A 15259-nucleotide genomic window follows, 5' to 3' on the forward strand; every position below is an offset into this window, starting at 1 on the left:
AGGACTTTCAAATGCTTCTTACGGAGCCACTCCTTTGTTGCCCGGGCGGTGTGTTTTGGATCATTGTCATGTTGGAAGACCCAGCCTCGTTTCATCTTCAAAGTTCTCACTGATGGAAGGAGGTTTTGGCTCAAAATCTCACGATACATGGCCCCATTCATTCTGTCCTTAACACGGATCAGTCGTCCTGTCCCCTTGGCAGAAAAACAGCCCCATAGCATGATGTTTCCACCCCCATGCTTCACAGTAGGTATGGTGTTCTTGGGATGCAACTCAGTATTCTTCTTCCTCCAAACACGACGAGTTGAGTTTATACCAAAAAGTTCTACTTTGGTTTCATCTGACCACATGACATTCTCCCAATCCTCTGCTGTATCATCCATGTGCTCTCTGGCAAACTTCAGACGGGCCTGGACATGCACTGGCTTCAGCAGCGGAACACGTCTGGCACTGCGGGATTTGATTCCCTGCCGTTGTAGTGTGTTACTGATGGTGACCTTTGTTACTTTGGTCCCAGCTCTCTGCAGGTCATTCACCAGGTCCCCCCGTGTGGTTCTGGGATCTTTGCTCACCGTTCTCATGAACATTTTGACCCCACGGGATGAGATCTTGCGTGGAGCCCCAGATCGAGGGAGATTATCAGTGGTCTTGTATGTCTTCCATTTTCTGATGATTGCTCCCACAGTTGATTTTTTCACACCAAGCTGCTTGCCTATTGTAGATTCACTCTTCCCAGTCTGGTGCAGGTCTACAATACTTTTCCTGGTGTCCTTCGAAAGCTCTTTGGTCTTGGCCATGGCGGAGTTTGGAGTCTGACTGTTTGAGGCTGTGGACAGGTGTCTTTTATACAGATGATGAGTTCAAACAGGTGCCATTCATACAGGTAACGAGTGGGGGACAGAAAAGCTTCTTACAGAAGACGTTACAGGTCTGTGAGAGCCAGAGATTTTCCTTGTTTGAGGTGACCAAATACTTATTTTCCACCCTGATTTACGAATAAATTCTTTATAAATCCTACCATGTGGATTCATGGATTTTTTTTTTCACATTCTGTCTCTCACAGTTGAAGTGTACCTCTGGTGTAAAATTACTGACCTCTGTCATCATTTTAAGTGGGGGAACTTGCACAATCGGTGGCTGACTAAATACTTTTTTGCCCCACTGTAATAGCTTCCTGACAGCCACCTTTCCAATGAGCTCGCTTCAATTGATGTACAAAATCCATCTGTCAGGTCTGTGTCATGCCTGTGTCAAACACATGACTTTCAGTGTACTTTACATAGTCTTGCAAGTCTGTCACTTCTTTTGTCCAGTTTCCTCAAACTGTTTAAGAACACCATGCTGAGATATGATTTGTGGTGTAAAAATACTTTTTTATGCCTGTCAAACTGAGTTGTCATTGATATTTTTATAGATTCAACTAAAGACATGAGAACCGTTATTGTGTTTTTTGTGACAGTTTACTTCTAACAAGGTGCCTAAAGATACGATTTAAAATTGGTTCTTTGCTCAGCTGTCTGTGTAGAAACAACACAGCTTCATCTTCCTTCGACTTGATGCCTTTTTGAACGCTTGAATGATTCAAAGGTCAGTGTTAGGTGAAAACATTTCTCTGAAAATGGTCAGGTACAAGAACTGGACTGAAAATAGGTTGAAAGAGAACTAAGGCCACTTGAGTCTGGCTTCTTGAAGCAAAATGTAAAGAAATGAGGGGTGGCTCAAGACTTTTGCACAGCACTGTGCAAACAACAAACATAACAATGCAGCAGCTGTAGCTTAACTTTCTCCTTGTGGCATGAATGAACTTCATCTTGGCTTAGATGATAATCTCTGCTATGCCTTTCCGCTCCTTGCCTAGCCAGATAGACACTATACATCAAGTACAGTTTACCATAAAGAGTCATGATAAGAGCAAAATGAAAGATGTTAGTGTTATTATTTAGATAGCTGCTAAAGTGCAGCGCTGACACTCTAGATGATGCTGTTAACAGTGTCCCATAGATCTGACAGCATTGTTTCATTTGTGTTGGCTGGGGAGAGGAGGGAGGGCTCTATCGCACATGATCAGTGAACCCCTCAGACCCAGCCGCTCAAGTGTAGTTCAATACTTTAGCTGCTGTGAGGAAAATTAAAAACCCCCAGACTAGCAGAATTAATCATTTTAATCTTTGTCTTAATAACCATCAAGATCATCATCATTATCACTATAATAATGACAGTTATCAATGTATATCTTCACTGTCACACATCATGGTTTCTTGTGCTTTCATTCAGAATAGAATGCTATTTACTCCTCTCCAGCTTATGTATAAATAAACATGAGCACAGCAGCCAGCAAAGGAAGCTGTTCTGCATTTTTATGGTGGTTTTAGAAAACTGCGTTTGGCCTTTTGAACCACCGATCATCAGGTGTGGTGGATTCAAAGCAGTGTGTTCACTATAACCTTGGGGCAAGTACTTAGAAAAATAGACAGTGTTGATGGAGGTGTCAGTACTTGCCTGTCAGATTGTTAAATGAGGGTCTATAGTTTCACAGTTATGGGCTGCAGAGGCAGTAGAAAAGTAGCGGCCAGGTTCTGCTTGGACTGCTTGGCCACAGGAGCTTTAAATTAGAAATGTGAAGGACCATGGGGACAGCAGGGAATTGCAACGGGCATTAATCTAATAGTGCGTTCAGATGCATTCCTCTTTCCTTCCTTTTTGCAGTTCTGGCAGAACCTCTCCTGAGTGTGTCACTGGAATTGTTTTGTGCATGCTGTGTGTTTTTGTATGGCTGCACTTACTCATGTCTTGTGTGCCTGTGTGCAAACAAAGATAATTCAGTGCTCTGCATGGGAATGCATCCACACTTTGTGTTTAGAATGCCAGAGTGCCAAATTATACCATGTGAACGAGCAGGAGGGTCTCGGTGTCTGCTGCAGTCATTAGAAGGGGAACATGAATCTTTGCCTGTCCGTGTGCTTTGGGAGCAAGAGACTGGCTACAGAGAGAAAGACAGAGTGGGAGCATTTAAGCTCACACCTGCTCTTCATCCCAGACTCATTCTTTTTGATCATTGCTAACATTCTTTTTTCCTAATTTTTCTGAAATGAATGCAAATAATGAAATGCAGACATACATCATGTTGTTAAGTGATATATCCAACATATTTCCCTAAATTAATGACCTGACACAAAAAGAAAGTAAAGGAATAATTACAATCAAAGTGTCCTCCTTTATAAAAGTAATACAAGTTTTTTCTCTGACCCCTCTCCACAGGATTGGCCTTCTACTTCTGGACAAGCCTCTGGACAGAGAGACAACTGACCAGTACCGTCTGATTGTCACAGCCTCAGATGGTCACCCTGGAGGGGTAACGGACATCTAAACTGATGACCTGATTCCTCAGGGTTGATGGTCTTCAAACCTTTTGAAAACATTAATCACAAGCAAAATATTCTCAAACAAGCTTATTAATTTGTGCATTTGGCTTCATGACTCCACATGCTACTTATTCTGGTAAAATCCACTTGTGTGTTTGAGCTCTGAGAGTATCATGCTGTGATTTTTGTGACAGACTGTCATTTTAGCCCATGCAGTGAAGTTAGAATTGTTTGAATTTGGCTTCTCGGCTTGAGCTTTTCACTTATTTTTTTTTACAGTGAATTTCATTAATAACTTCTCTGGTAGCAGTTGTCTGTGTGATTATTTTTCCCCACTTGTGTTCATCTGAAATCGATTCCAGGTCTGTCTATTACTCATTCCCCTTCATTCAAATTAGAGTGAGTGTCACCGGCCAAAAAAACACTCTCACTAATATTTTGTTGGTCTGCCTTTAGCTTAACTTACAGCACAAATTTCCATTGGCATTGTTTGTGTACACGTATGCAGTGTCACAACATATAGTTCTGTCCAGAACTTTGTTGTGCCAATTTGTTTGTATTGATGCTGGGAGAGTTGCTGAGTAAAGTCTTCTCTAGCATATAACAAGGATTCTCAGTGGGATTAAGTTCTGGACTCTGTGATAGCCAATCCATGTGCGAAGATAGCCACTCATTTACAGTTTGAGCCTGATGATTCCTGACATCATCAAGAAAAAATCCATTGATGGAAAAAACCTGCTCATGGTGGAATGTTCAGGTAGTCAGCTGACCTCATTTTCTGGGCACATAATGTTGTTAAACCTAAACCTGACCAGCTGAAGCAACCCCAGATCAGAACACCATCCCACAGGCTTGTATAGTAGACACTAAGCATGATGGGTGCAATACTTTATCCACCTGTCATCCTATCCTGATGCACCCATCACTCTAAAACAGGATAAATCTAGACTCATCAGACAACCTGACTTTTTCCATTGCTACAGAGTCCAATCTTTATGCTCCCTAGAAAATTGAAGGCTTTTTTCCCTGATTACCCTTTTTGATAAGTGCTTCTCTTAAGGCTACACTGCTGTTCAGTCTGAACCTGTTGAGTTCTCATCATATTGTGTGTGGAAATGCTCTTTTATATATATTTGTGAGTTCTTCTTTTTCCCCCAAACACATTTCTTCCTTGAATGATGATGGTTCATCATAATCCTTCTAGCAATATCAGCAGTGTTTTTAGTTATTTCCTTTCCTTGAAGCAGGCCGATAGTTTGACCCTCATGAAATAGAGTGACATCTTTTCCGTGATCAGAGAACACAGATCAGTTGTTTAAGAAATGAAAAGCTATTCAGTGCATCAACTGGGGTTACAGTAAGTAACCTGTTGCCAGCCACTGTAGTAATTAATGACTCATATACCTATTTGCTTGGTTAAATTGAAGCAAATAGGTAAGACTTTGTTGGCCAGGCAGTACATTTTTGGCCAAAAAGTGTTTTAAAAAGCCTGAAATAATTCACCTGGAATAAAATGATAGTTTTTAACTGACAAATGGCAAATACCAAATGCTAAGACAGAAGTACCTTAACCAGCATATTGTTATTGCCTGTTACTAATATGCAGCTTACACAATGCCATTTCGAGCATAGCTCTTTGTAGAGCAAATGGATCAAATCAATTTTACCTACAGCTACTTTTACCTTTTAGATTGCTCTGCATATATTGTACAGTTACTGTATTTGTGTTAAATACGTGAGTTGTGTGGTAATAAAAGCATCATGACTTATGTAATACTCAGTCTGTTAATATAGAATGACAGAAAAGCACAAAAAAAAAATCTTGGACAGATGGATATTTAAATGAGTACTGCCACATAACTGTGAAACTGACATACTTTGAGCTTCTAAAATGCATCCAAACGCTTGGAATTGCTACATGTCCCGTTATGCAAAGTTTTAATTATAACCACCCCCATATAGTAAACTTCCTAATTTCCACATGTCCAAACCATAGCTCGGATAACATCAATGATCTCACCATTGTATAGTTTTCTCAGCATTGAGTGCATCTTTTAAAAAGTGTCTTCCATTTAGAGGTATCACAGGTAGTTGAGTCCTTATATTCACAGAGCTGTTTTTTGTCATTTTGGCTGGAAAAACTTCAGGCATTATGACAAAAATTGAATGCTGGCTTCTGTGTCTTCCACGAAGAGCAGATAATCACATAAACTGTCTTAATTTAATTACACTTCAGCTCACTTGGCACTTTTTTTTCTTTTTTGCAGCTGTATCTGTTCCAGGCAGAGGTGAAATGTGGTTTCCTTTTTAAGATGCTGTGTCTGATAGTCCGTGAACATTAGCTGATGAGCTGTCAATAGGGTGATGTTGATTTCCACCCCCTCTCACCTGCACACTCATGACAACTGAGATCTACAGCTAATTTGTATCTGCTGGCAAATATAATGTGTTGGTGTTGTGGAGTAATACATGACAAAGAATTTGTAGTATTTCCCAGTAATTGTGAGAGCAGTGCAAAGGGAGAACATCATGCAGCAGTTAGAGAGGGAGGGGCAGATGGACAGTGGTGGGGTCAGAGAGGAAAGAGCAAATAAATAAAGAGCATGTAAGATGAGGTTTCACCTCTCAGAATGAGGTAAACACAAGCTGGTGCTCTTTGTCCTACCTACTGATGGACAGTTTGTACAAGCCAACACCCTTCACCTATAAATTGTGTGTGTTTATGTGTGTGGGGGAAAACACAGTAAATTGTTGGCTGACTTGTGTGGGCTAAATGTCACAACTTGGAAGAAATGTTGTCACAACAGGAAGAAAAGTTGATTGAGGAAGACGGGGTAAAGGTTTGTAGGAGAATAGAGACGAGGAAGTCATTCAGTGCAAGAGAGTGCTGCCTAGACAGCTAGATACAGGAAAGGATCAAAATAAGCACAGGAGGAGGGGGACAGAAAAGAGATGGAGAGCGATAGAGAAAAGGATGGGGACACCAGGGATTTGGATGTGTAATTAGTCCAGAACTTTGGTATCCATGGAAACCTGCCACAAGGAGCTAGCAAGCCAACTTCCCCCTGGTGCTACTTCCCTTTGAGTGCAGTCAAATCTGGACACACACATGCACGCATGCATTTTCCTTCACGGTATTAACTCTTTCTTGTACTCGTGGATGAAAAAAATTGTGCCCATCTTTGTGGTAAATTTAAAAGTGATCTCGACTGGACAGGCTTAGATCAAACACTGCCAGACAGACATGTGTCCCAAAAAATGGTATGCTGGGAAGGGAAAAAAAAGGAAAGAGTACATGACTCCTAACAAGCTTATCATATCAGTCCCTGCAACATGGCTTTTGGCTTGGATGGTCATTTAAAAAAACAAAAAAAGGAACATCACCCACCTCTGGATCTTTTAGACTGTGAGGACATAACACAAGGCATCACAGAGCTCCATCTATAATAGCTGCTCATTAATCATACTCGTGTCCATGGTGGTAGGGGGTTTTGGCTTTGATAAGGACACCCACGCCAGGATGAAGACACTAATTGGCTTCAGGTCTTTTGCGAAATGAAAACTACGCACAGCCTATCACAACACTGCCTCCTTTAACTTCCTACTTTCAGTAGTGATATAGCAACAGAGGCAGGTTTTCGTGATAAGTTGCAGTGTGAAATTCCATGAAAAGGCCGATTATGTATGTCTCAGAAGGTAGTACAAAGAAACAACAATGGTGGAGGTTTTCCCAAAGGACGGTGAGATGAAGGTGACATTAAGTAGGTCATTTTCTTTGTGAAATGTGCCGCTGAATGTCTCATCTGTCGGGGCAGCTCCAAACAGCTGTCTCCCAGGAAGTTTTTCTTTTGCAAGGCCCAACTCCTCCCACAGCCTTCCTATCCTTCTTCCCCCCAAAGGAGACCATTTACACCATTATTTGCATACATGCTCCTCCCAGGGCACTGAGAGATTATAGATTGTGCATATCCAGCCAATTTTCTATGTTGATTTATAGAAGTGCTAAAGGTGTGTGTGCTGTGTCATTGTTTGAAGGTTAACAGCAGCACAGTGGCCCACACTGGCCTTGTAAATGAGTGAGGAAGAATGATGTGATGGATCTAGTTTCATGCTTTTAGCCCCCAACCTTGTACAATTTTCTCTTAATAACTACTAACAGGGCATCTTTCCCAAGAAGGAATGAAGAAGTTCTCTATGTGTTGTATACAGACAAGTTGCTTATGTACATTTGTACACAATGGTGTACTGAGTTTAATTATGGTCCCTCATCACTTACAGTATGGAAAGCTGGCATGTATGACTGCCTTTACGTTACTGAATATTACTGAGAATCCCGTTATCAGTATGCACATGCAGTATGCACCCAAAGTGTTTAAAGGCATTTATATAATAGAATTTTTTTTTAATTCCAACACGTTTACTTGGTGCATGTGAGTTTCTTTGTCACAGCTACAAAGCATTATAATAGTTTGACCAAAAGTTGATATTTTGAAACACTTTAGCATTTACAGTAGTTGTTCCAAATGATTGTGCTTTTTATGCAGAATCATTTTTTATGGTTGGCTTTTAACATTTTCCCTACACTAGGAATAATTTTCGAGTGAATTAGTGTTTTTGCTGGACTTGGTTGAAAGTCATTTTATTTTAGCTGCTTCTGAAACATACAGTACTGTGCAAAAGTCTTGAGCCACCTCTCATTTCTTGACATTTGGCTTCCAAGGACCAGGCTTTCTTGTATTTTTTTTTTTTTTAAATGGTAAATTAATTTTCCAGGCTTTCTAAAGGTCATTCAAACTTTTTCTTACCTGGTCATTTTCAGAGGAATGTTTGTCTTTTTGTTTTGTTTTTTTGGGCAACTTCCCACTGACCTATGACTCTTTCAAGCATAAAACTGAGAATTTTAAATGGTGTCTTTAGGCTCTTTGTTCACATCGTTTTTAGCTGAAATTTTTAGTCAGAAATTGTCTGGGTAGCAAGGAGCCATCCTTCAGGAAGGGGAATAAAGAAGAAAAGGCTGAGGTAATAAGAGCTGGACTGAAAATCAATGATAAGAGTTCCTATGGAGTAATTCATCCAAATTTGAAATCTTTGGGTAAAATCAGTATTTAGTTAGCCAACATTTAAAGAAGAGCTTTGAATGTCCTTTAAGAAGCTTGGAGAACTATTCCTGGATACTGTTTTTGTTTTGTTTTTGTTTTGTTTTTTTTAAAGTGACAAGACAGCTTGGTTAAGGGATTTCAGGCTATGCTGAAAAATAAAGGTGGCTGATTCCAAACACATACATAAATAATTATAAGCTTGTGAGAATTGTACAAAGTATTTAATTTTTATCTAAATGAGAGCTCATGGATTCACTCATAAATGCTAAATGGTTCCATTTATCTCCAACAAAATGTATTTTGAAAGTATTTCCAACTATAATTATTATTTTTAATTGTCAGGTCTCCAAAAAAGTTGTCTGATTATAATCCTAATCCTTTTTAAAATGTCTACTTGAGCATGACACAGCTTTTAACAGTCACCCTATGAATTATTCATGTCAAAGTGTATTTACTCAAATTACATTATATCACATTTGATGCCTTTTTAGTTGTGCTTGTCATCTTTGTTTATGAAAAGGGAACACTCACTGTGAAGTGAATAACATTAGTTTTATTGTGCTCTCTGTTTGACTGTTTTTCCTTTAGACAACCACAACTACTGTGAACATAGTTGTTACTGATGTCAATGATAATGACCCGAAGTTTGACCTCACCATACCTTCAAATTTTTCTGTGCGAGAAGAAGAGGCCAACTTGTTTGTAGGACGAGTAAGGGTAAGTGTAATGTCCCTCTGTTCTTGCCTTGTAAATCTGATGTGTTCTGTTCATTGTTGCATGTCCTCATATTTTAAAGGAACACTGATACAAGACACTGGTTAACACGTCTGCTTGACAGATGAAAGATTCCGAGGTTTTCTCAGTCACTGCCTTCTACATGTTTTGTTTTTTGACTAAATTTGAACTAGATGGACAATTTCTAAACAGTTTCTAAACAATGGCCTCATATGGATAGAAAAAGGTTTACCGGTACAGATTTACCCAGCAACCACTTTAGAAAATCTCCACGTACATAAAATTTGTTATAGCAGTTTTTTTGTAATTGCTCATACAAAAAAAGAATCTTGCCTCCAAAGGTAAATAGGCATAACCAGATCAGTGACATTTGTCATTTGTCAGGATATTCACATTTCATATCAAGCAACCCTTCACATTTTTAGTGCGTGTGGAAATGGGCTGCTGCTAAATGTTTGGAGTTTATGACGTGTGAAATGCGACAAAAGGACATATGAACGAAGTTTGGTGTCTGGATGCAGTAGAGCTCCCTTCAGTCTTACTCCCAAGTATTTCCTCACAAATGCAGCCAGCAGCTAGATTAAAGCTTAGTCCACCACACTGACTCTTCCTCAGCTGGCTGCATGCCAGTTTGAGTTGAGGCTGCGCCTTTGTGACTGAAAAGAAAAGTACATTAAAGTACTTAGCGCTACAAAATCCTGCTCTCCATGCGCATGCACGCAGAGACACCACAGATTTCCCTTGTACTAGCCCATAGCAACTGATCGAGAGCGTATTGGGGCATTTTGTTGAGTGCAACACTGTTAAAGCTGCAGAAATTGCAGGGAAAAAAAGAATAGTCATTCTTATATAATGTGATGTTTTTAATGTTAGTCATTTTGGTGATATTTGGTCACATTTCTCATATGTTACACTCCATCAGGCAAAATCCTGAAAAGTCAGTAAGATTCATCATTAAAGGAGACCTGCTGTTCTTTTATACGTACTTACTCACAATAGTGTAGTATCTTATATTACAAAGTCCTGAAAATCTATTTTTTAACAACTGGCAACCAATTACAAGAAGCCTGAATAAAAGGAAAGAGGAAGTGACTTAAAATGGTCCATATAGTTGACAAATTGAGGGGCTCCATCAAGGTCTTGTATGAAAAACAAATAAATAAAAAATCTTTTTGCTATAGCAGTCCAAAAATAAAAACATAGACTTGGAATTTAGGTGAAATTTTTAAACAAGTGTATGCTAAAATACAATTCTTAAATCATTTTTCAACATTCTTCGAAATCCAATACCACTTTTAAATTCTGCAGGCTTGCACTGCTAGATGATATAGAACAGATGATATAGTGCTGCTCCAGTTTGTTAATGGCAAACTACATAAATACATTTCTGGATTGAGAACTGATAGTTCTCTGATTGAGAAATGTCTGCTTAAGGATTAAAGCTTCCAGATATTTATAATTTAGTCCTAAGATAGTTGTCTAAATATTGGCTAAAATGTTAGTCCTAAAGTATTATTTCTATGTCCACCTTAAGCCTGTGTGTAGGAAATCCCTTTGCTTTTTCTCGTTTATCTCCTTGGTTTAATCCCGTCACGGAGGAGTGACATTTTACTTATTTTCTGTGGAAGGAGCATATATTTGCATTTTTGGAGATCTTGCTCACTGAACATTATTTGAGCGAACATGCCCTTCAGGATGAGGGGCCTAAATAAACTCTGTCTGTAACGCAGATAGCGCAATTGTTAATTTTCTTCTCTTTTTTGTATTACATTAGGAGTCGTGTCTAAAGTAGTATTTGTTATTGCAGGAAAAGTGCAAATGCGTATATAATGATAACTGTGGGCTTTTAGCTTAAAATATAAATCACCACATTTCAGCAAAATGACATGTGCCATTTGCATTCCAGTTGACAAGAGGTGCAATAATAGATACCTTCATCACATTTGATATTAACCTTTTTAGCCACTTGGAATCATCAGTAATGTACAGCAGCAAGCATGAATACATTAGATAGAAATATGCAGGAGAACATTGTTTAACTGTGTGAGGTCAAAAGAAATTGAACAAAAATAATAGGTGGCTTGGTGTTTAATAATAGAGTTTATCTTAGATGAAAATGAATTTAGCTTCTGGCAGTTCGATACCTCTGCTGCATTGAGTTCATACACTGCGATGACACATGACATCTTGGCAAAGAAAATGGAAAAGAAGGGCAAAACAAATCTTACCATCCAGGGCATTGTCACTTAACATACATCGCTTAAACATTTCTCTATGTTTCATCATCTATCCTGACACACCAACCAATGTTTAGTAACTTGCAGCTTTCTTTCAGAAAACCTAGAAAACATCTTGTGATGTGGAGATTTTGTAGAAGCCTTGTACTGTGTGCATGTCTATAACTGTCTTGCGGAACAAATGCTCTCCTATCAAATCAGTAACCCACAGCTTACTGTCACATAATGTGCTAAGTGATAGAGGAGGGAAGGGTGGGATGCTGACTGCTGGCATAAGGCTTATTTGTTTCAACTGAAGTATTTCACATTCAAATCTGATTTCCACCAATAAAATTGGTTCGGTTTTCCTGTACTACTTTGAATTCACCTGTAGGAAGAAAGTTACAATCCAGCCAGCCACAAAGCTTTAGGCAATTGCCAACAGTGGAGATGATTGCAGTGGAAATGCATAATGCTGTTAAGTATCTTATTGCTAGCCTTAAAGCATTTTGGATTATCGTTAGAGTAATTGGAGCTGGTTCCCACCTGTTCTTATTTTGTACACACTCATATAGACTGCAGATGATTTACCAGGTTATCACAACTGACAGCTTTGCCGGTTATGCTAATAGAGCCGTTTGTTCTGTGACTTACAAATCCTAACCATATAAGCCCATTCTATTTGCTCTTAGCAGGGAGTCATAATCTGAGCACGCAAATGACTGGAGGACAGATAGATTAGCGCTTGTGTCGCACACATCATGGAGGCATCATGAGAAATTGTTGCTAATTGGACAAGCTGTTGAAGATAGTTTATTTTTTACCACACAGATTCCTTGATAAAGTGAGTCTGATTGTTCGAGACATCTGAAAGAGATGCTACGCAGCTCTTTACTCTCCTCAAAAACACCCCTTAAGATTTTGTTGAGATGAAGACATCAGTGCTTGAATTTATTTTTAAAAATACTGTAGAGGACAGAGAACAGAAAAAAATAAGTGCAATAGAAGGGGGCAATTCAGAATGAATTTTAGGTTTCAACATTAATGATCCAGAACAAAAACAAAAAATAAATAAATCTACTAGACCCACACCAGCAGAGCACAAAGTAGACTCATTTCCCTTGTACTATATTAGAGGTCTGCGTGGGTCTGTTCTTTAAAACCCACCTACTCAAGCTGTTTTTGTGCTGAAGCCACCTGTACCTGCAGGATCATCTATTGCTCTCAGAGTCACTATATAGAGCCTGCCCACGAGCTCACAATTTAAAACTCGCAAGTTAGATTACTAAGAAATGCTGTCCAAATGTGTCCCCACAGAAACTGCTTCAGTGTGAAGAAAACTCATCATCTGGATCATATAATGTAATGCTGAGGTTGGAGTGGGTCTTGAAAACAGATACATAGCCATTAATATCCCAAATGCTAATTTAATGTAATGTTTTGTCATCTGTAACTTTAAATATACATATGCAACTCTGCAGTTCCCTGAAAAAAGCTGTTTCCTCCCTCAATTTCCACAGACTGTAAATATTTCAGATACTTTACTTAGTTGGGTTTTTGTTCTTGTTTTTTAAATATAGCCGCTGCTTTTATAGACACGGGCATATGTAATGACCCATGATTGGCTCTGTGGTATTTATTTGAACCCTGCATGATCATAATGGCATCACAGTAGCATTCCTTTGGGTCTTTAGTTCTCTGATAATTATTGTAATAATAATAATTTTTTTTTTTTTTAAAGGAAAACCTCTGCATCTCAGTTATATAATCAGCTCTTCACATGATGTATTTGATGAATATTTCTCTCTTGGAGTATTGATATATGTAAATGGTTTCTCGTTGTTTCCCACAGGTTTTTCTAAAGCAGCTTCAGGAATGAAAAGAAGTGTATTGATTGCATTTCATTGATGGCTCATTTAGCATAATATTAACTGCTTCCACCATTAAAATGTGGTAACTCGCTTTGGGTTTTGCGGCGTTTAATGTTAATTGTTTGAAATCAGCAAGAACAAAGGCTGCAAGTGTCAGAGATCAAATAACCCATGCGAGGTCAAAGAAAAGACTTCAATTTATGTGGGCGAGCCGCCTAGATATTATGATTCTCTGCATTTCTGCACTGAATAAACAAAGATAAGCATTAATCTTCCCATAACTGAGCCCTCTGATCATTTTATTTTTTTCCCAGGCCACAGATCCAGATGCAGGCGCTAATGGCCAGGTGCGCTACCGGATCGTGAATCATCCCGACTTGTTTACAATAAGCGCTAATGGAAGCATCTACACACGGGTGCCACTTGATCGGGAGTCAAGAAGTCAGTATGACTTGGTGGTTGAAGCCTCGGATGAGGCAGTAGACCCGCGACGGACCTCTTTCACTGTCTCAGTCCAGGTCACGGATATCGATGACAACAGCCCGGTGTTCTCCCAGCAGACTTATGTGGTGAATGTGCCTGAGAACAGCCCTGTGGGAACTGTAGTCCTGCAGCTAAGTGTAAGAACTTGATGTCCAAGCGATTTTCACTAAATGTCTCCTTTCCCCTGATGTATGGTACAGGTGTTTGTGTTAAAAAGGCTTTTGGAATCTTTTAACTTCAAGAGCTCGCAATTTAGCAGTTTAAAATGTCAAATGCTTCCAGACAGAGGCAATTATGCAGCCAGCAACATACATAATCTTTTATGCAGTGCGGTGACAGCTCTCTGCGCTTTTTTTTTTAGAATAAAACTGAAAACATCCTCAAATCGTTGGCTTCAGAAGAGAATTGTTTTTCGATCCTTCACAACCAATGTTAATAGAATGTTTATTGTTTGTTGTGAAAGAAATTGAGAAAAACGTTTTCTTTTCTTTTTTTTTCAATTGGTGTAATCTGTCTTTGGCATCGCTTCAACCCTGTCAAACAGCAGTGCATTTGTTTGCGCCGAAGTGTAGTGTCGAAAAACCCGGTGCACGAGGAGCAAACGCGAGCAGAGGGGCGAGTAATTGCTGGGATATTGTGAGTGACATCTCCCAGACGGGGATAAAGCTTGAGGGGGAGGGGGAGAAGAAGGGCAGGTGGGGGCCGAGGTCGAAGGGTGTGAGTGACAGTGGCACTGTGACACCATTAATCTCCTAGACGACACATTAACTCTGAGCGCACCAGGGTGGTTGGCAAAATACCTAAATAGCACAGGTGAGATAGAACAGAACAGAGTCTGTCTTAGTTTTTTTTTTAATCTCACACAAAAAGAAAGAAAAAGTGACTAAGATAAACTATATTGTATCAGATAGCTATGTATGTGGGTTCCTCAGTGCATATGTCTGTCTTCCCCTGAGGATGCAACCTATCAACTTTGAAGGTGTTCATAAAGGAATTTTTGTTTTTCAGATTTTCAAGACATTGGCCCTTTAGCAATAATCTTAAATGTTGTATTTCCACAGTTAAACTTACTTTAGTGTGTGTGTGTGTGTGTGTTAGTGTTTTCGTGCAGATGAGCATGTTTAAGTGCAGACCACACTTGGGACTCTCAATTCTGTCAGCTCTGAGGGTGTTAGCAATGCTATGAGAGTAACAAGAGTTCATTTCACGGCAAATTTTGATTTAGTTTTAGTCATAATATATGGCATCTGAATTGTATTAGTTTTAGTTGACTAAATATCATAAGGTTATGCTAGAAATAATAAATATAAAGTGTAAAGTTTTTCCTTAACATTAAATGCAAAATGTGTCCTTATGTCAACTCTTCTCTTCCTCTCAGCGTTGGCATTTTGTTGCTTTTGTGAAAAACAGGAAGCACAGGAGAAACAAGGTCACAAACATTCATGGTCTTAATACTCAAAGATTTCCGTTCGCCTCAGCTGCGCTTTGTGTTT

At 39.2% G+C, this 15259-nt stretch overlaps 1 protein-coding gene across 7 annotated transcripts in view; it reads left to right on the plus strand.

Annotated features, from left to right (window-relative positions):
* The window catches only part of LOC309720966 (protocadherin-15-like), a 223742-nt gene that overhangs the window by 147741 nt on the left and 60742 nt on the right, over positions 1-15259 (plus strand). For all 7 annotated transcript variants that reach the window (XM_082558238.1, XM_082558239.1, XM_082558240.1 and 4 more), the window contains 3 exons: positions 3259-3352; positions 9050-9178; positions 13598-13903. In XM_082558238.1, coding sequence (XP_082414364.1) covers positions 3259-3352; positions 9050-9178; positions 13598-13903 — 529 coding nt within the window. The remainder of the gene's footprint in view (positions 1-3258; positions 3353-9049; positions 9179-13597; positions 13904-15259) is intronic.

Source organism: Aulonocara stuartgranti (assembly GCF_965226115.1).
Source record: "Aulonocara stuartgranti genome assembly, chromosome: 13".
Classification (NCBI taxonomy): Eukaryota; Metazoa; Chordata; class Actinopteri; order Cichliformes; family Cichlidae; genus Aulonocara; species Aulonocara stuartgranti.